The following is a 22,920-nucleotide window of genomic DNA, read 5'->3' as shown; positions in this document are numbered from 1 at the left end:
TTTTTATGCCCTGCTCACAGCCATGTTGGGTCATTCTATTTTCTGGTAGGTATGTCCTTCCGTCTGTTAGTCCATTCTGTATTAGGTTAATTTTTTTGGTTAAGGTAGCTAACCATGAAGTTGTGGTCACATCAACTTAAAACTAAGTAAACATGTTCATTATGAGTCAAACTTTTAAAGTTGTACTGTGCATTCATTAATTTTCGTGGATTAAGGAAAACTTACATGTTGGTGGATATTTAATTTCGTGGTTTTGCCAAAGTCTGCATAGAAGCATAAAGAAAATTTGTTATTCGTTGAACATTTAATTTTGTGGTTCATCTGTACCCACAAAATCCATGAAAATTGGTATCCAACGAATAATAATGAATCCACAGTATGTCAAATTACGATTTTGACCTTGATTTCACAGTTCAATGGACATGGACACATAATAGTCCCATGGACACATATTCTTGTCTAATTTTGGACACTGAGGTTTTTACATCATAGTTTTCAGTACATTACCCTACAACATTTATCATTGATTGATAAACAATCATACAATCTGATTATTTAAGTCTTAATTCTGATAGTGTTAGCCTGTAATTTTATGTGAAATTTTTCTTGTATGTAAATATTTTACCAATTTGTCTTGTCCAAATATGCATCTATTTCAACCTGCAAACAGACTGCTATATTAAATTTTGTTTGACATGAGCCATTTCATTAATGATTTAAAAAAAAAAAAGAAGGAATGGACATAATAACTTGAGTTCATTCTGTGTATAGGTGATGACCCACATGTTGTAACATGGTGTAGAATCTTCAATGATACATTACCTCCACAAGTGGTAGAAGATGTCCTAAATTTTGACCCATCAGCTGATTTCCATACTTACAAGATTGCTGTTGACTTTGAAACTGATGAAGCTGTGAATGTAAGTTTATACAGAAATAAAGAAAAAAAATAGCAGTTACATGTATTTTGTTTGTTAGATGGTTCTTATTGTTTATGACAGGAAAATGGTTTAGGCTTTTTAAGAAATGATTGTACATGTATGGAGGGAGTCTGAGTGAATGGATGAAAATTGAGTTTGTAAATCTGATTGAGGAAGAAAAGGAGATAAATAACATTTTATGTATGATAGGGTAAATAAGAAGAATCCAGGAAGTTGTTTTACAGTATTAAATGCCGAAAAGTATGTAGAAACTAGATCAATTACATTGAAGAGGGGGAGGACAGGGGTCAGGGAGAAAGGGGGTAGGAGAAAGGAGAGGAAGGTTGGGAGAAAGGAGAAAAAGTTGGAGAAGGGAAAAAAAATAAAATATCTCTCCTTTTAAAAAATGACCAATATTTCAAGAAAAAATATCTCAAAAGGAGATGTTTTATTCTAATGGGAGAAAGAACGGGGGTGGGAGATCTAGAAGGGAGAAGGGTACCCCCTGTCCTCCACCTCATTGAAGAAGGACTTTTTTTTTGCATGATCTTTTAATATAAGCAATTTGTTCTCAATAATTTTAATGTGTATAATGTATTTTCTACCACATTAAATGCATGCCCTTTTCCTAATCATTATTGGCTTTAATACGTTTTCTAGGATTTTAATCTATTCCTTTTCATTTTACAGCCATCATTGTGTTTCTATTTGTACGTGGATGGTGTATTGTGGAGTAAAGTTTGTGGAATACGTGATCTGAGTACTGACACAGACCTAATCTTCCATGTGTTCCCTAAAAATAATTATTTACCGCCAGTCGTTGACACTTTTAATCCTTACTCCACCAAGGCATTCTTTCGAAGTGTAGTTTTACCTCCTGAACCAGGTGCACATTGCAGATATGGTGCTCCATTTCGTGGCGGGACAAACCCAATAATCAAATATGAAATTGGTATTGGAACTACAATATTAGGCACTGAGGCTGTTCCTTACAAAGAAATGATATCACCATGTCTCCCTTGTTATAACTATTGTTCACGTTACAATTGTAATTCTACATGTGATGCCGAGGAACATGTATTATACCAGTTTATGCTTGACAACTTTACTCTACCAGCTACAAGAATGGAGGACAATGAGACTAAAACAATAGATTATTATTTCACAGGTAAAAACCTCTCTCAGTCCATGCATATGATTTTTTAATATTCTTTTCTTTTATTCACTGTGGTTTAATAATACCATACTCCTTTTATAATCAGAAACTTATGCCATTAAAAATAATATCTCACAGATTAAAACATGTGCACAAGAAAAATTAACAACCGTTTGCTTGAAGAAAGATTAAGTGGTTTTAGAATGGAGAAGTTATTAGATCATTTTAATTTTATGAATTTTTATCAGTGTTTTAAAGGTCAACTGATAATGTGTAGATCAGTTATCAAATCAGTATATATAATTATATACTTAGTTCATTGATTTGTATTTTATGGTCATCCGTCTTGAGGTGCACATTTTTGTGTTTTCCAAAAAAAAGTGTTGAAGTTTCAGAAGTGATAAAACATGCAATCCATTAATAGGATTAAAAAATATGGAAGTTTGACCAAAATTTATGACTGTCATTGAAAAAAAGAAAATTAGTGGGTTTTTTTTTTGTTTTTTTTTTACCTGAATCAATTTGTTTCAGTGAAAGCTGTGCTTGGTTCTGGTGCTACCACAGTTGTGTCTTCAGATGGATTTTACATTGACGATACACCACCAATATTTGATCCTGATGTGATGGGCAGCGATATTTATATTGATGTATATCAAGGGGAGTTCACTCCTGTCAGATATCAGGGCTCTAACAACACCATAAAGGCTTTCTGGAGATGTTTTGATGAAGAGAGTGATATTGTGGTTAGTACAAAATGTCTTACCAATGCCTGCTATAAAGAAGGTGTGCTTGATTTATTTTCCAACCATTGTGTGAAGCATATATAAATGCAAAAGGTGCACTGGATTTAAATTACAAAACCTTATATTGTCAATGACATAAAACATTGAACAGTACTGGATTGTCTGCATGCTAAATGACTTGAAAATACTGAATTTACTGCAAGGATAATATTTTATACTTATTGACTGGGTATGAGTGGAATAGTAAGTTTATTGTTCCCGAGGTGCAACTATTGACCTGAGGCGTAGCCGAGGGCAATAGTTGTATCTGAGGGGACAATAAACTTGCTATCCATGAATATCCAGTCAGTAAGTGTTTTATTATATCGAAAGAGATAACAGACAATAAATGTCAGTGCTAAATTAACTATCTCAGTCAATATAAAAAGCAGAAACACAACCATACTGTTTAACATTTACTTCATATATATTTTGAGTGCTAATGCTACGTGCTGCACAGACATCAACCCTAGATACAATAGGTAAAACATGACATCATAACTCCAGCGGCATTCTCAACATCCTCCTATCCCGTAGCTGCATTTGAAATTCCACGAAATATAATGACGCTTGCAGTCAAATAGTTTCATCATGGTCCAATAGTTGGAAACTGTTGACCGGTCAAATAGTTCAACGCTTGCAATTTGAAAAATAGCCAAAATATTGTGTACTTATTTTATATAGAAAATGATAACTGAGGTAAAATAATTTAAATATTCTCCTCTCAACAAGACTAATCAATTGCTGTTGCCTTTTTTGGGGAAAGACGGCTTCAAGCCGTCAATTCCCTAATGGGGTTGGCCAGAGTATCATTCCCTCATGTCAATCATTTTGTTTTGATAGTTTGGAAACCCCCTCAAAATGTCATACTGAAATTGATGACAAGGAGAACAGATTGACTTTAAATACATTTTTTACACATTTCCCTTCTGTTTCTCATGAAATTATCGTATATTGAGCTTTCCCTTACACTATATACGTTTCTTTTACAGTCCGGAAAAATCAGTATTGCGAAATATTCTAAATATATCTAACCTAGTGACGTCATTGTTGGAATACCACACTACACAGGGATATCCTTTATTCATTATAAAAATCATTCACAGTATTTGTATACTAATTTAAAATCCGTATTTGTTAAATATAAACCTAATGATGTTTGCTGTAGTGTAGATGATTCACACACCAACATGCAATGCTTTAATCTGAGGCTATAATCAGATAATGTGTAGGTCAACTTTCGCGGTAAACAATGTCAATGGGGAGACATGAGATTGGGGAGAGAAATGGTAGTTTTCATTGTTTCTATAAAGTTCTGTTTTTAGAATCTTCCTCCAATTCAGGAGCACCTCAATTGATGAATAATTTTACACTAAAATCAAAGTAAATGTTTCTGAACATTTAAAATGTGACATTTAGTATATGATAAGTAGTCTTCTATATAAAAAAAAAATGTGTACCAACATAATTATTGAAATGATTAAAACAAATAAAAAAATAAAATGTTGCTTTTTGTAGTTTATACCTATTGAGATTGGGGAGAGCAACTGCAGTTTTCATTCTTTCTGTAAAGTTATTTTTTTAGAATCTTTCTCCAATTGAGGAGCTCCTCAATTGATGAGTAATTACCCACTAAAATGAAAGTTAATGTATATGAACACTAAAAATGTCACATTAAGTATATATATGATTTAAAAGTAGTCATTAATTAAAAAATAATTTTGTGTACCAACATAATTATTGTAATGGTCATTTTTTTTCATTTTTTTTTTAAATATTGCTTTTTGTAGTTTAAAGCTATTTATTCATGAATTTTACAGATATATCAAAATGTGGGATCTGGAAACAACTTCACACAGCTTATATCAATCATCCCTGTGATGAGAGTTGTAACTGGGAACTTTATCAATGGAAAATTAAAACTGAATAGATTTTTCAGTCCTCACTTTCTTGAGAATACTGTCACAAAAAATTGAGAATGGTCTTAGCCTGCCGTTCAGTTGTACATAATTAAAATTTTAAAATATATTGTAGTAGTTGTTAAATTCAATTGAATTTTAGACAATTAACTCCCAACTTTAATCAAATCTTTTGATTTAGAAGGTGTAGATCTCATTGGTCCAAATTGTCTCTATGATGAATTCTTGACTAAGGAAATGAAATAACAATAAACAACAATTAGTTTCATTATTGTCAGCCTTTCTATATGTTCTAGCTGTTCTTTTGCTCATTCTTTGTATGTAGACTATCAAAAGATACCCCCCTAAAAATTGAAACAATGGCCATCTTTTCCCTTAGAGCTCTTCAGCTCTTTGATTATGTTGTCATGATTACAATGACTGTTTTTGAATTAAAGTTATTAAAGTGGTAAATATTTTATGTCTCTGCTAAATTTTATTCTTTTATTTTCAGGAAAATTGGTGGGCCATAGGAGCAACAGTTGGTGGACAAGAGCTACAGGAATTTGAGTCTATAGGTACCAATCAAACTGCCATTAACATGACATTTGAAGGCATCTTACAACACAATACTTCATACTTTGTATCCCTGATCTGTGAGAATGGGGCTGGACATGTTGTGAGCTACAATGATACTAAAGGTATGTTTTGTTGCTTTTCATCTAATCACTTTGCCAATCAAGCTAGTTTCTTTAAAACGTTTAGTAAATATTAGTATTAAGGACAAATATTGATTAATTTGAATAAAAGTCACAATTAAAAAAAAAAATCGTAATGATTAGGAAGTTATAGTTGTAGAAGAAGATTAAAGGTCAGATATACTAAAAACATGGCAATTTTATGGAAAAAGATTAAAGATAATGAAATGTTGATATCAAAAAGTGGACAATATGAATTAAAACAAAAAGAATATGTTCAAATGCAAAAATATCATTCTAGTAAAAAAATTAAAGATAAAAAGAAGAACTTCAGATACTCTTATGATGTATTAATGGCTGTCTAAGAAGGCAAAATTTTCAGGTCAAGCTTTGTACTTGTTTTGATAAATGGAAACTACAAATATTAAATCTGTTTGATTTACCTGATAGGTGTAATTGTACTTCTGGAAGAGCCCATAGATGATGTAAATACCACTATACCTGGTGCTACCCAATTATCTGCTGATGTCACTCCAAAAGATTCTCTACAGAGTACTGATCCAACCAAACTAGGAGTTACATTTAGTCTTAGTCATGACGAGGCAGTCAATAGATATGGTATGTATGTTAAATTGATTATTTAACCCGATATTTCCCAGTCTTTACTGGCATTTGAATACAAACACCATTTAGCCTTTAAGTTGTACTGTTAGTGAGGTTTTTTCTCCTCTTTTTGAACACCTATCATGAAATTCTTTCAGGCACATAATTTTTTGGGGGTTTAAAAATTTTCAGAATTTTCTGCTATTGCCGCTCACAGTTGGTTGAATATTATTGTTTGTTTTTTTTGCAAGATCCATTAAATTTATATTTTGATCATATGTTAATTTTGAGTGAAAAAATGTTGCCCTTTTGCCTAAAAAATTGAATTGTAGTCGGAAGCTTTGTATTGATAATGGTAGCCATGATCACTAATATAACAAAAATTACCTTATGAACCAATCAATTTTTTATGGTAGATTTGTGTCAATATGCCTTTCAACCCTTACATTCATGCTTCATGCTTGTTATCAAGAAATTATTTTCTTTTGTTTGTTTTTTAACCAAAGATATTTTCATTTAGGTTATGTGAACCATTTTAGGTTCAATGTGTATAATTATTGAGTTTTAATTGTCTGTTGCATAATTGATGATTGGTAACCTTATATTGTAAGAACAATAAAAAAAAAATTTAAGACTTCAACTTCCATAAATTTTCATTGAAAACACTTATTGTAAGTTTGCTCAGCTCCGGCTGATGTTAAATATTAACTGTAATGGTTGACAAATTTTTTTTTAGATTTGTGCTGTGGAACAGATGAAGAAAAAGAGGACATTTTCCCATGTACTTGGGTAGGGTATAATATTTCTGGGACAGTCATGATTGAAGATGGATATGTTAGAATTAATGGTGTAAACATAAGACGTTTATCTGAATTAAATCCTGTGCAAAATACAAGTTTGTCTGAAGCAGACCGTCTCTCTAGTGCCAATAATGTATTCAACATGGAGCCAGGACGTACTGTGTTTATGATGATGAGGTTATGTAATGCTGCCATGAGATGTGTTAACAAGACCATGGGTAGTGTCATACAAACCAATGCCAACACTGATCTAAAAACATCCCTGAATGGATTACCCATTACGATATCAGTCGCATCAAGTTCTGGTAGAAGGAAGAAGAGAGCTGTCGGAGATGATTTAGTTATTGTAACTCCAAGTAGTAAGTATGAGCAAGATAAAAAGGGACAAAACTAATATAATTGCAACTTCTAATATGCATAGCAAGTATAAAAAGTCAATTCACTAAGTTGACTGAAAAAAAAATAATCTTGAATTGTGCTCAGGGCTATTCCAGAAAAAAATGTATGGGGGGTTGGAAGGCAGTTTTTGTCAGCACCCGCCACCCAGACAATGTAATTGAGAATTATAGTGCATTATAGTGTGAAAAGTTGCTCTGATACCCATTCCCATGTATTATTAATATAATAATATAATGTGCCTTCCAACCCCACCCACCCCCCCCCCCCTACATTTTTTTCTGGAATAGCCCTCAATTAAAAATGTAAATTCAGAAGAGCTAAAAACAGACATGTTCAAATCTTCCCCTCAACCAGACTTCTGAAAGTGGCTTTAAACTCAACAATCAATCAATCATACAAAAATGTATATGTCAGAAAGTTTTGCTTGTACATTTTGTTACAGACGGTATATAGTTATTTATTTGTAATATACCACCACAATTGATTTTATTGTATTATTGTAGATTTGACTTCTGGACACAGTACAACATTTACAATCCTTACACAAAATGAGTTGACAGCAACCTATGACTCCGCTGCATCAACAGATTTTGTACCTTATATTGTTGATCCATCTACTACAACTGATTTAGTGGATAGAACTCTGCTTGGAAGGTATGATTGTTAGACTAAAAGTTAAAAATTTGTTTTACATGATTTTAGAAATTAGAATTATGAAAATTCTTATTTCACAGCCTTTAGTGTTTCTGACTTCAGAAATGTTTTGTCAAAATTTTGACTCATTTCAATCACTTAATGGATATGGTGTGTTCTTTTGTTGTTTAGTATGCCTCATAAATTTTATATGATTTGAAACCTTTCATAGTTGTGTTATACTAATTATCTCAACCAGCTTTTATCCTTTGTGAAAAAGTTTGTGTTCCCCTTTTAATTATGTGGATATATTCTGTTCTAGATTCTATGGAAGTGGATTTGCCTTTTCCTTTGTGTCTGTGGGACATATTATGATGCCTGGACCTATTCTGATGACATTCAGTGATGTTGCTGGACCAGGACCCCATGATTCTGGCAATAGGACAGTATTGGCACACTGGAATCCAGGTATAATAAGAAATATTTGTGTTGCAGTGGCTCACTTTTTCTTTTACTTTAGATACTTTTAACTTTTGTTCATTTAAATCTCATCCTAAAATATTTGCCACTGGACATTATGACACAATAATTAACCTTTGTTTGTTTGCTGATGAGGCACAAAAATATGCATTCAATGAATATTGCTTCCTTACAAATAGTTCATAATTGCCTTGAAATTGCATTAAAGATATGATATCCAAGAAGCTAAAATACAACAGCAAGATGAGTAAAACAATTGTGCATGATGAAATAAATATAAAAAGTATTACTTGAATTTGAATTACCAAAAATATACGACAGTAGCAGACTGAAAAAACAACAGTCTTCTTTAGGAAAATAGATTTGCAAACAAAAATTAACAACATTGAAAAACATAAGTTCCAGATAGCCTAAAATGCCTTATTTGTCCTCCTTTCTCAGAAATAATTTATATTTTTCAGTGAGACAATTATGGGAGGAGTCTAGTAGAACCTGTAACGAAACAGATACTGAGGTCTTCAATAATGATGGTACCGTCACTGTCAAGGTATTTATTTATTTCATTTTATTTCTGTCATGCCTACAGGCTCCTCAGGTTTTTTTCGGTTGAGGTTGGATCTTTGATTGGGTTTTTTTCTGCATTTATGACCTCTAAGGAAATGTTTCTAAGACTTTTTACTCTTTTGTAATAATTCTTTTTGGCTGGTTATTGATTTTAAGCCAATAACCCAGATTTTTTACAGATTATATTTGTATTGTTTAAGAACTTCATTATTTCTTGACAATTTTATATATCCATGTTTTTTTTTATTGCCTTTTTCAATGAAAATAACACTTTTATTAACTTTATGCGTTTTTCTGTATTACTTTATCAAGAACACTCAACGATGAAAATTTGAAAGCCAAAGATGTTGAAGTAATGAAATACATGAAGAATTATATGACTATAGGGACCTAAGAATAGAAGCCAAAGCTTTTTAAGGTCAACTTTACCTGATTTGCACAATTTGTTAGGTTTTGTATATTGCTGGAAGCCATAGCTTGTCCTGTATATGTTGTTATTCACTTTTTTCATTCTTTTGACCATTTAAAAAAAAAATTATTAATATATGAGCTGCGTCGGATATAAATCGACCTTATGCAAGTGTACGTAGATATGTAAATGTATAAGACTCTGATTGATTTTGGAACATTCATATACGAAATACAATAAAATAAAAGATGAAGTTTAGTCTGTTTTGTAACATTCGATAAATAATTCCACTATAGCACAAAGCCCTATAGACTTTCTGTTGATCTTTTGTTCAAAACGGAATAGGTAAACAGATGCATTGTGTTGATTTGCATAAGGTCGATTTCTATCTGATGCAGCTCATATTATTATCACGTGACACTCATAACCTATCTTCATTTTTAAACTGTCAATAGAAAATACAATGTCATTTGTTAATATTAGTGTTTTACTTTCAATTTCAGGGTACATTTTCATTTCATATTATTTATAAGGTTTCATTCAACTTATGCTAATAAAATATATTCTTAAACTTCAACAAAGATCTAATTATGTATATTTTCTGCCATATTTACAGGTATGCAACACCTGGAGAGATTTAACAGAAGGTGCAGTCAATGATCCATACTTCAAACATGAGACAATGTTTTCTCTGGCTAATGCCAAGGCCTCCATAACAAATTCCAAACCCCATCTTACAGTACCTGATGTTATCTACATGTCAGAGGATGCAGGTAAGACATGAGACAATGTTCTCTCTGGCTAATGCTAAGGCCTCCATTACAAATTCAGAACCCCATCTTACAGTACCGGATGTTATCTACATGTCAGAGGACGCAGGTAAGACATGAGACAATGTTCTCTCTGGCTAATGCCAAGGCCTCCATTACAAATTCAGAACCCCATCTTACAGTACCGGATGTTATCTTCATGTCAGATTCAGAACCCCATCTTACAGTACCTGATGTTATCTACATGTCAGAGGACGCAGGTAAGACATGAGACAATGTTCTCTCTGGCTCATGCCAAGGCCTCCATAACAAATTCAGAACCCCATCTTACAGTACCTGATGTTATCTACATGTCAGAGGACGCAGGTAAGACATAAGACAATGTTCTCTCTGGCTCATGCCAAGGCCTCCATAACAAATTCAGAACCCCATCTTTACAGTACCGGATGTTATCTACATGTCAGAGGACGCAGGTAAGACATGAGACAATGTTCTCTCTGGCTAATGCCAAGGCCTCCATTACAAATTCAGAACCCCATCTTACAGTACCAGAAGTTATCTACATGTCAGAAGATGCAGGTAAGACAAGGGACACAAAATATATTTAGAAAAAAACCAAAAAAACTTCAACCTTTTTTTTAACAATAATACAAACCCTATCATATATTACCTATATTTAACATGTGCTTTTGCTATTTCATGGAGAGATAAATAGATTTTTCTAATCCTCGTCAATTTATCCATTTCTGCACCCATTGTATATTATGACAAGACCTACCTATTGTATTTATTGTGAACTTGTTCTCGTCCTGAATATGCATGAAATATTTGCCACTGGACGTTAAGCAACCAACAATCAATCAATCATTGTATACAAAAATTTAATCAACATGTGGTTCGTTTGATCTCAGTTCTTCATTGGTTGAAATCAGATTATGACGTCCAATTTTCTTGCTTTCCTCTGAATTTCCTTTTGTGACGGCATGAAAAAAGGCGATCATGCCTGATGACGTCACATAGAAAGAACACATCTTTTTGCAGATCATTCGAAAAGAAGGAATAAGTTTGCCTGCATATTGTTTGAAAATCATTAGAGAAATAGATTCCACCACCAAATCTTGTGTAATACAGTGGTAGAATCTATATTTGTCAAATATCTGACGAATTTACGACTGCAGTTTTAAGAAGGACATAAGAGAGTGACAAATGTACCAATACCCTAATGGAATTGTAAGCAATCTTCTATGTGGCTCCAACATGGTAAAAGCTGACCTGCAACATTGGGGTGTTTGGGAGGGGGGAACCTTGCAACATGACATCTCATTTTAAAAAACCTGTGACCTTCAAAAATATTTCAAAACCATTTTACTTAAATGTTTTAAATGCTTGAAAGTGACCTGGTGAACGGAGTAATGGGGGTACTCTACTGGAGCCCCTTCAATGACAGTGTCATTCCAGGTTGTTAATTTTTAAAATTTCTGAAAGTTCTATCTTTATGACATTTGATGATTTATTTGTTCTAACATATAGTTTTAGAAGTTATATAATTATGAGTGATTTGTCTACTTTTAGGTACAATACAGTACCAGTTGGAAGCGACGGATGATGAGGGTGATATAATTGAGTTCTATCTGGTTGGTAACTACACTAATTATACCATGGGAACACCTATCCTGTCTGTTGATGGAATGTAAGTTCATTTAATGATAACTAATTATTAAGTTGCAACTCTGTATCAAGTATCCCTATTCAACACATAGTTTGTTAATCTAGATCTCTTAATGTGGAAATTGAAGTTCTAGTAATCAATAATATTACATATTCAAAATTATATGGTATAACACAAAATATTTTTAAAGTAAGTTTATTTTTTGAATAATCAATACCTGTACTTTATTTATCTCTTCAGCCTGCTGTTTGCATTTGTGAGAACTATTTGAGTATTGATTTGTTTTTCTCTTTTCAGACTGCTGTTCACACCTTGTGATAACTGTCAGGGTATTCAGACAATCCCAGTCATCTTACAGGAAGTTCAAACTGATCCAGATATTATTCCACCAAATAATGTAACAGTATGGCTGACTATCAATGTAACAGATGTAGCAGACCCACCAACTATCTTCCTGACTTTATTAGGAGAATCACAACTACCAGCAGATCCCACGGAACCAGTTTTGGTAAATTGTCTTACCCTCAGTAACCCAGTGTGGTTGCCATGTAACTGTAGTGCCCTCTTGTTTTGTAAAAACTCTAGAAGGGAGAACCAGTTTTTTTTAAAATGCTACAAATCATTTATTGATTTATATTATTATTAATATTCTCCCTGGAAAAAAAATTGTTTTTAAGAATAGTTTATCTTTTTATCCAGCCTTGTACACGTCTGAAACAAATGGGACTTATTACAGGGTTTGTACTTACTGGAGTTTACAAACTGATTTACTCATTATTGCGCAGCAGATAAAGAAGGAAAAAATAAAAACAAACAGAAATGTTATTTTTACATACTTGAAATAAAACATTATAAGTTTTAGAATACTCATTAAATTTGTTCAGTTTCAATGCTAAATACATCTCTATTAGCGAAAGTGAAAATCAGTAGTTTAACTTAGTCATTTCTTTGATTTGATGTATTGAAAATCCAGTAAGACTTAAGCATTGATCTTATGTCAGAATTGATTATTTGACTTTAAAAGGGGGGAGGGGAAATATACCAAATGGACATTGAAACTCGTATAGTTGAACACAAACTGACAAGTTTATGTCAAAAAACTATATAACAACAAACAACAGTATACAAAACACAACATATAACAACAAACAACAGTATACAAAACACAACATATAACAACAAACAACAGTATACAAAACACAACATAGAAAACCAAAGGCTTAGGAAAATGAACCCCACCAAAAACTATAGGTGATATCAGAATCTCTCAAAGGGTAAGAAGGCCCTGCTTTCTATGGGGCACTTGTCATGTTGCTTGGGATTAAGTATTGATTTTCATTATTCATCATTTACAGGTTTATCTAGAACAGAAGAATGACTGGAATGAGCATGTCTGGTCCCCTTCCTGGTATGCATTACTAGGAGCTTATGATATTGAATCAGGGGATACACTACAGCTTAATGTCCAGGAACCAGTCGGTGGAGTTATGAATATCACAGACAATTCAACAATTATACCAACCATTGCTAACCCATGTCCAAATGTAACAGAAAGAACTGTAAGTTCATTTCAGTAGAAAATAAATAAATATTGAAACTCTTAATTATTTACTCTCAGCTATGGTTTCATGAAAGTCTGAACTGAAAATTTTCATTAATTTTAAGGGGTTTGTTATTTCAAGATTTTTTGTGAAAGTCAGACCCTAAATTTTTACATTACAAATTTTTTTGTCTGTATACAATGATTTTATGAAGAAGGAATAAGTTCTAATGCTAGTTAGCTTATGCTTTGATTAAATTAAATATGTCCAAAAACTACTAGCATACAGCAATTTGACTGTATGGAATCCACACCAGTATACATATGTTTGAATCCATGTTTGAGGCCTTTTACAAACTTTTGTGATTATATCAGTTTTAATGATGGCTCAAACTTGTTGATTGATAATAAATTATTCAGTTTTTCTTGGAAATTTCAAATATTTCTAAATGAATTGACCTTTCTTTTATTATAGTTGTCAAATACTCACATAGTCAAATACTTGCATACTGTAAATCTAGAAATGTTTGCGACATTTTTATGCCCCACCTAGGGGCATCATGTTTTTCGGTCTGTGCGTCCGTTTGTCTGCCCGTCTGTCCTGCTTCAGGTTAAAGTTTTTGGTCAAGGTAGTTTTTAATGAAGTTTAAGTCCAATCAATTTGAAAGATAGTACACATGTTCCCTATGATATGATCTTTCTAATTGTAATGCCAAATTAGAGTTTTTACCCCAATTTCAGGGTCCACTGAACATAGAAAATGATAGTGCAAGTGGGGTATCTGTGTACTATGGACACATTCTTGTTATTATTGATTGTGAGAATTGTGATTTAATATGTGTCACTAAAAAAAGTCTTGCATTTTAAGTTTTGATAGTATTATTTGTAATGCAGTATTTCTTGAAATAGCAAAGATTGACCACACATTTATTTGTGTTCATTGTTTAATAATGGCATTTATAAATTTCTGCAAAAAAAACAAAAAACAAAAAATTCCAGCGAATAAATCTATGCATGATAAATTGTTCATTTCTAATTTACAGGATAATTTAATGCTCCCATGTGATCTAGGCCTGTTGAAGCCAGTAAATGAACATGAATGGAGCTACCTGAAGTTGGCATATGTACAGAATTATTCCTTCTCTGGCTATGATGAGGCTAAAGTCTACTTCTCAGACTCTAATGGTGCCTTGTCACGTCTTGTCACCATACAATTCACGGTGATGGAGTCACCATGTCGCAATGAAGGAGAATGTGAACGTAGGTTTACTAAAATATTTATGTGAAAGAAAAATGGGGGAATTCAAATATTCATATTTCTGCCATTAAAAGATCAGCATTGTTATTAATTGAACACCTTCTGTAAATATTATATGATAGAGAAATAATTTCAAAAGATGGTTCTTTTCAATTTAATTTTCTTAAATCCATCTAGGGCATATTCTTGAACATGTTTGTTTCTTTATGACAACATTGCATATTTTCAAATGCAAATGTTTATGTTTCAGCAAAGAACAAGAGTATATCCTATCCATGTGAACACTACCGTAGGGCTTCCGAAAGTTTTGATATCAACTACAACTGTATATGTGCATCTGGTTGGACCGGTATCCATTGTGAAGAGAATATCAACGAGTGTATTAGCTCCCCTTGTCCAGATCCATTTGTGTGTTATGACTACATCAATTATTATGAGTGTGCTTGTCCAGAAGATAATCCAAACTGTTTGTTGCGGCCATGGATGATTGCTTTGATTGTCATTGGCTTATTACTGATTGTAGTGATTGTACTGTTGATAGTCTACAGATGGAAGAGAAGAGAGTAAGTGTCGTCTTTTTATTAAAGTTTGTGGGAGTTATCTCCCATTATTTGTTTGTTGTTTCAGTTAGTTTGTAAAGTTACTTTTATTTCACCACCAGTGATAGCAAGAGGTGTGGTTTTGGGGAAATATCTTTCTGCAACACAATCTTTGAATGGTTTTAAAAAAAAAACTGCATTTAGACTTCCTGGTATGAGAATAAATGTAAATAAAAAGAGGTTTATAGGTTAATGTGACAACAACACAACTTAGATTTGATTTTATGGTTTTTTTTCAAAATAGTGACTGTTCTAGAAAAGGAAAGGGCACCTTTTGTTATTAGAAATATATAGATATAGGAAGATGTGGTATGAGTACCAATGAGACAACTCTTCCATCCAAGTCACAATTTATAAAAGTAAACCATTAAAGGCCAAGGTACGGTCTTCAACAACTGAACAACAAGCTATAAAGGGCCCCAAAAAATTACTAGTGTAAAACCATTCAAACGGGAAAACCAACGGTCTAATCTATATAAAAAAACGAGAAATGAGAAACACTTATGAACCACAAAAACAAACGACAACTACTGAACATCAGATTCCTGATTTAGGCTGTTTATAACTATTTAATGTACACAACAACCCGGGTGGATTTTGCTTTTTCCAACGGCCCACTGTGGGCAGCCCACCTGTGCCCACCCCAGCTATAATCTCTTTTTTTTGTAAAAATAGTGATTACAAATGCTTATCTGCTTTTTTCAATTGACTGTCTTTGCCAGTCTTTTAATTAAACAAAAAGTAAAGTAAAGTAATCTTTATTTAAAGTCGGGTTGCATATATACATAATAACAAAGAACATGAGCTCTTAAGAGCTCTTTAACCGACTGATATTTAAAATAAACAAAACATACATGTAATAACATCAGATACACACACAACACAAACATACAGACAGACAGCACATATATATATCAATACATAGATAGCACATGCAGAATAAAAGCTAAGCAAGATATATTAAAACAAATGTCTATATAAAAGAAATTGCATGCCCACTCCTACTGGTGGGCAGAGTGGACATGCTAGAAATTTTGCCCACCCGGTGCCCACTCCCACTGTGGACGGGTGGACAAAGCAAAATCCACCCGAGCTGTAGTGTATCAACCTGAGACACCCATATAATCCAAGAGCTCTGGTGGAGGGATTATATTGGTTGAGATTTGTTACCGTGTGGGATACTCAAAGGGCCATATCAGATAAACTTTATTACATATCTAAAACTTTCATTTTTTTTATTGTGAAGTTTTCTTTTATTGCACAGTAGATGCATCTGCTTTTTATGGCTGAAACTTGATAATACATAAATTAACTTTCAGGAGTCATATACCATGGATTGAGAAGTACATCTTATGTCAAGGTGGTGACACTGCCATCTCATATGGATCACAAGCGTCTCTTGGAGATTTCATGGATGATTCTGATCGAATGTCAGCTGACAACCCTTCATTTGGTATGTGTATTATATGTGTAAAAAGTGCTCCGTATTTGATTTATTGAAATACAAATGAATGTTACATTTGCATAATTTCTTTAGGATTTCCTTTGATATGGCATGAAAAATGAAACATATTAAAAGTAAGATGTGTTTGAATCTCTGAATTACATGCAATAAGTTTTTAAAAAGTTGAATATAGTGTTTCAAGTATACAGAGCTTATTGTATATTTTGTATTTAACATGTGGAATCATTGATTTAAAAAAAAAAAATATCCCATTTCTTTTTCTATCATAATTGTTATATTACTTTTCTGTATACAAGTTTCAGAAATTTGATGAACATTGAAATAAATTACATGTAATAGTATACTATATTATTAGATTGGAATAAACTCAGCCTTTTTGTTTTGTTTCATGCAGTGCCTCAGAAGGAAATAAATTTATAAATTATTATTGTCAGTGAAACTTTTAAAGTGCTTTTGCAATATAGTTTATTATAATTTTGTTTAAATTTTTATTTGCAGATATTAACAGTCCAGATAAAACGGTAAGTTGTTTTTTTATTTCATCTTTATTGTTTATAATCATTTTTTTATAAAAACCTATGTTTCTGGAAATTTTCCTGCAAACAATATCTAATGACAAGGTTGAATAAGTATAAATAAAATAGGTTTAGGGGCAGTGTTGCATTGAAGACCTATTGTAGGCCCTGGGCTGTTTTCTGCTCTTTAATCTGGTTGTTGTCTCTTTGACACATTCCCCATTTCCATTCTCAATTTTATCAAGCTCTTGATAACCCTGCACAAGATGTGAATGAATTTAATTTCAAAGATGCTATCAAAGATCTACTATCAAAACTCAATTCCATAGTCACATATAAAAAAAAAATCACTCAAGAGGTTTCTGGAATGTGAAACGATATGGCTGTGTTCAATTGGGTTTTTAAGCACTTGAATTTTCATCTCATTCAGTGGGATAACAAGATACATAAATAAATGACCAATAATTTATACTAATTATAACCTTAATCACTAAGCCTTCCTATTAAAACAAAAGGGATTTGAAGGACAATTCTTGCACTTGATTGCTTTATAAATATCATAGCCATAGAAAAAATTATTTAATTTAACTACAGCTTGAAAAAATTGATTTGGATTATTGGTATAGTGCAAAGGCAAAACTCCTAGAATCAACTTACTTATAAGTTTTTATTTTTGACAAATAGAATGTATCAATATTTTACAATAAAGTTTTCGTTTTATATGTTTTAATGTGTCTTCTTCAACAATAATCACACATGATTAGGAGTGATAGTCAGTGAATCACTCTGCTATCACTTTTTTAGCTCACCTGGCCTAAAAGGCCATGTGAGCTTTTCTCATCACTTGGCGTCCGTCGTCGTTAACAATTTTTCAAACATCTTCTCCTCTGAAACTACTGAATGGATTTGAATGAAACTTAAAATGATTGTTCCTTAGATTGTCCTGCACAAAGTGTGTGCTTCGATTTTTGATCCGTCAAAAAACATGGCTGCCGTTACTTAAAATAGAACATAGGGGTCAAATGCAGTTTTTGGCTTATATCCCAAAAACGAAAGCATTTAGAGCAAATCTGACATGGGGTAAAAATGTTCATTAGGTCAAGATCTATCAGCCCAGAAATTTTCAGATGAATCAAACAAACCATTGTTGGGTTGCTGCCACTTAATTTGTAATTTTAAGGAAATTTTGCAGTTTTTGGTCATTATCTTGAATATTATTATAGATGAAGATAAACTGTAAACAGCAAAAATGATCAGCAAAGTAAGATCTACAAATAGGTTAATATGACCAAAATTGTCAATTGACCCCTTAAGGGGTAAATGTCCATTAATGACAATTTTTTTCTTATACTATATGCAATAGGTCTACTAAAATTGGTGTATAGAATGATTGTAAGGTGTACATGTCTAGCTGACAGGTGTCATCTAACCTTGACCTCATTTTCATAATTCAGTGGTCAAAGTTAACTTTTTTAGTTTTGGTCTATTTTTTTAATACTTTATGCATTAGGTCAACTATATTTGGGTATGAAAATATTTTATGATCTTGTATATGTCGGTTACGCAGGTTTTATTTGAACTTGACCTCATTTTCACAGTCCATTGCTAAGTTTTAAGTGTTTGTGTTTTGGTCTCATTTTCTTTATTTATAAACAGTAAGTCATATATATTTGTAATATTGAAGAATTGTTAGCTGTACATGTTTGCCTGGCATGGTTCAATATGTTCAATAAGGCATTGTTTACCAGGTGAGGGGTTCAGGCTCTTGAGAGCCTCTTGTTTTATTAAGATTTATGTGATTAACTTGTTTATTATGAATCTTTTGTTATAATTTTGTACTGTACGTTTAGTATATTATGATAACTTTTCACATTAACCAATCTAAAGGATAAGTAAGGTTTTTGACATTCTCAAGATTACAGATGATTGATGTATTGGACTTGTATCAAAGATCTATTTTATGTTTGTTATTATTTTCATTTGGGCTGTCAATCTTTATATACCCAATAATCTTTGCATTGAAAAATTATGAATATTATTATTCCATTTCAGGGCTTCCCTCCAAAAGGGATGTCTTCATTTGATCCTATGATAGCAAGTTCTGGCCCTAAAATTGCACCACATCCATCTGAAGTGGTTGAGCCCAATCTGTCAGCAGACCTAGATGCCATGTCAAATAATAAACCAGGGTCCTCAGGACCTGAGACTTCCACACCACAACCCATGTCCAAGAATGCTGCCCGATGGGCTCCAGCATCCAGTGGTGGATCACCAGTACCATCAGGCCAAAATACACCTCCCTCTAGAGGATCTGAGGATGGTCGGTCATCTGGAAGTAAATCTCCATATCGTGTCAGTGACAGTCAGGCGTCCACAGCAGACCCTGGTAAAATATCAGTGTATGATGGAACAATGACACCAATACTGTGAGGACTTTGATCACAACTGATTCATTTTAATGGACAAGGGAAACTGAACATGGACAAATAATATTTATTTATATTTCTGTCTATTATCTAAATTTCTATTTAAATTTTCTTTTCTTGATAGAATTTTATAATATTTTTTATATTTTTTTTTTACTGAAAATGACATTGTATATTTTGAAATGAATGAAAGCCGTCCAGTTGGGTATTTTTAATTGTTGAATATCCGTCCATGAATTCAATAAAGTTATTTGTTATATTTATTTTTATTTGTTATATTTTGTATTTATTTATATTTAATGTTTTATGAACAAATTAATTTAATTTTCATATACATGTACAACATCAAAATACAATTTTACATAGATATATTTTTATATAACTAATTTTTTTATGTATGGTTCAGAAATTAAAAAAATGACTGTGATACATTTTATACTTTTTAGTATTAATAAAACTTTACTATTTTTCTGACCTTGTCTAATAAACTTTAAAAAAAAAGTTGTCTCTATTTATTTCTTCATTATAGCTAATGACATCTGAACAAATTTTGTGACCACTAGTTGTGTAGAATTAGTTAAAAAAGGGAGATCTAGAATGATTGCAGACAACTATTCATAAAGACCAAAGGACATAGATGTGAACAATTACATACCACCATGGTCTTTAAACAATGAACAAAACCCTAATCATATAGTAAACTAAAAAATGCTGGGGATAAAAACAATTCATAAAACATTTCGAATGAGAAAACCAACTGCCTGATTTATACCATGACAAAAACTACAAATGAATATAGAAGATAGCAACAAACAACCACTACTGGTTTATAAGCTTTTGGCCTTGAACTTGCATATGAAGGATGTGGAGGGGTTCAACATATCTTTTAGCACTTTACCCTCCCTTAACTTTGAATAGTGTTGTAAAAACACCAACACAACAAAAGAACAAACTTCTGTGAAACCACATGATCTATTTCAAACTAAACAAACTCTGTGTAAATTCTGTTTTTGCAGCATTAGTCTACTAATTTAATCATAACAATTGAAGAACGGCAATTTATTTAGCATGATCTAGACAGACACAGCAACCATCAATTAAATTGTGATTGTTGAACAATAATCACAAATGTGTGATTAATTATTGCAATTTCAACAAATGCTGCTAAAAAACAAGAATGTGTTCTCAGTACACGAATGCCCCACTCGCACTATCATTTTCTATGTTCAGTGGACCGTGAAATTGGGGTAAAATCTCTAATTTGGCATTAAAATTAGAAAGATCATATCATAGGGAACATGTGTACCAAGTTTGAAGTCGATTGGACTTCAACTTCATCAAAAACTACCTCGACCAAAAACTTTAACCTGAAGCGGGACAGACGGACGAACGGACGCACAGACCAGAAAACATAATGCCCCTCTACTATCGTAGGTGGGGCATAATAATGCTTTGAAATCCAAACTTTGAGTTTTCATTAAGGAGACATTTATCCCTTGACTTCTTTATTAATAATGAAAATAACAGGGGGGGGGGGGGTCTGAATTTGCAGTATTTAATTGTGGAGATGAGCATATTAAAGTTAATATGACATGGAAAACATTCAGAGTAATTAGATTACCATTAAGTCCAGATTGATAAGGCAAAACAAATTGAAAAAACGTTATTTGTCAATGGATTAATTAATAAACTTTGATGAGTCTTTGACTCCTAGCTCTGATGATATTGTATTCAGTAGAACATAATAACATGTTTCCCATTTCCTATCCTGCCAAAGGTTGGTGGTTCTATCCAGGCACTCCTGCTTTCTCTACCAATAAAAACCAAACACCACAATATAGCTCATTGTGCCGAAATCAGGGTTTGACTAACTTTGACACCAGCAATCAACCAATCATACATATTTCCTGTTCTAAAGTATTATTTCACTGGGTTTTTTTTAGCTGACAAGTCTCAAAAGGGTTAGTGTGAACTATTATCATCATCTGGCATTTTCCCATTGTTTCACTTTGTAAACATTTTTTAAATCTTACCTCTGAAATCACCAGACCAAATAAAACAAAAAGCTTGGTAACAATAATTCTATGGTGTTTAGCTTTGGATGTATAACTGGTGTTCCATCAATTAAACTGGTGTTCTATCAATAAACCATTGTCCAATAGACATTTGCGGAAACTAGGTGTTAGACTTACGATTACAGTTGACGAACAACAAAGGGTCATCTCAAAATACAAAACAAAAACAATAGAGATAGAGATACATAGTAAAACCAAATATTTGTTTTGTTTGTTATAAAATAATTTTCTTTGCTTCGACCAGCTTTGTAGGAGATATAATCAAAGAATTGATATAAATCAGCACATAAGTTTATTTCCTAAATCGTCTATCCCCAAGCATCATGTCTGGCATTGTCATTACTAAAAACCAATAAATGTATTCTAATCTGAGGAACTATTTGACATTTTAACAATAAATTTTAACTTATGATACTGACAATCCACCACAAAGTAATATAAATAGAACCATACCAATAGTAATCAAATACATATAAAAGAGAGGTGGTATGATTGCCAATGAGACAATTCTCCACAAGAGACCAAATAGACACAGAAATTAACAACTACAGGTCACTGTACAGCCATAAACAATGAGCAGAGCCAATACTGCATAATCATCTATAAAATTACCTGAAATGACAATGTAAAACAATTCAAGCGAGAAAACTAATGGCCTTATTTTTATTAACAAAATAAAAACAAAAAAACTAATATGTAACACATAAACGACAACCACTGAATCACAGGTTCCTTATATCATGTTCTCAAAACTAGATATCATCTCCCATTTAGAAAAAAAAGACGTGAAAAAAGAACCTATTATGTGTTGCTCTCCTAGCTACAAAATGTATCCAAAATCAAACATGTACAACATATTCTATCATAATCATTTGGTAACTAATGTAATTACTGTCTTCTCCATGCCGGTCTTGAACATAAAAAAATACAAGAATGTGTCCAAAGTACACGGATGCCCCACTCAATCATTTTCCATGTTCCATGGACTGTGAAATAGGGCAAAAATCTACTTTAGGGAACACGTGTACTAAGTTTCAAGATGATATGACTTCAGTTTCATCAAAAACTACCTTGACGGTTCAATGAACCGTGAAATTGGTGTCAAAAGTCTAATTTGGCTTTGAAATTTGAAATTAGAAAGATCATATCATATGCAACAAGTGTACTAAGTTTCAAGTTGATTGGACTTCAGCTTCATCAAAAACTACCTTGACCAAAAACTTTCACCTGGAACTCCCACTTTCATTTTCTATGTTTAATG

The 22,920-nt window shown here is 32.5% G+C and overlaps 1 protein-coding gene across 1 annotated transcript in view; it reads left to right on the top strand.

The window, feature by feature from the left end:
- The window catches only part of LOC139500336 (uncharacterized), a 95,457-nt gene extending 75,760 nt beyond the window's left edge, over nt 1–19,697 (top strand). Inside the window, exons 79-96 of the mRNA XM_071289076.1 lie at nt 772–920; nt 1,611–2,088; nt 2,608–2,819; nt 5,271–5,457; nt 5,905–6,072; nt 6,794–7,216; nt 7,760–7,910; nt 8,212–8,357; nt 8,831–8,916; nt 9,959–10,115; nt 11,685–11,802; nt 12,079–12,289; nt 13,137–13,340; nt 14,365–14,581; nt 14,830–15,142; nt 16,498–16,631; nt 17,142–17,164; nt 19,211–19,697. Of these exons, the coding sequence (XP_071145177.1) occupies nt 772–920; nt 1,611–2,088; nt 2,608–2,819; nt 5,271–5,457; nt 5,905–6,072; nt 6,794–7,216; nt 7,760–7,910; nt 8,212–8,357; nt 8,831–8,916; nt 9,959–10,115; nt 11,685–11,802; nt 12,079–12,289; nt 13,137–13,340; nt 14,365–14,581; nt 14,830–15,142; nt 16,498–16,631; nt 17,142–17,164; nt 19,211–19,588 (3,755 nt within the window). The 3' untranslated portion in view covers nt 19,589–19,697. The remainder of the gene's footprint in view (nt 1–771; nt 921–1,610; nt 2,089–2,607; nt 2,820–5,270; nt 5,458–5,904; nt 6,073–6,793; nt 7,217–7,759; nt 7,911–8,211; nt 8,358–8,830; nt 8,917–9,958; nt 10,116–11,684; nt 11,803–12,078; nt 12,290–13,136; nt 13,341–14,364; nt 14,582–14,829; nt 15,143–16,497; nt 16,632–17,141; nt 17,165–19,210) is intronic.
- Nucleotides 19,698–22,920: the final 3,223 nt, after the last annotated feature.

This window comes from Mytilus edulis, chromosome 13, assembly GCF_963676685.1.
Source record: "Mytilus edulis chromosome 13, xbMytEdul2.2, whole genome shotgun sequence".
Taxonomy (NCBI): Eukaryota; Metazoa; Mollusca; class Bivalvia; order Mytilida; family Mytilidae; genus Mytilus; species Mytilus edulis.
The sequence above is the reverse complement of the archived record's forward strand: the minus strand, read 5'-3'. Positions and strand labels throughout refer to the sequence as shown.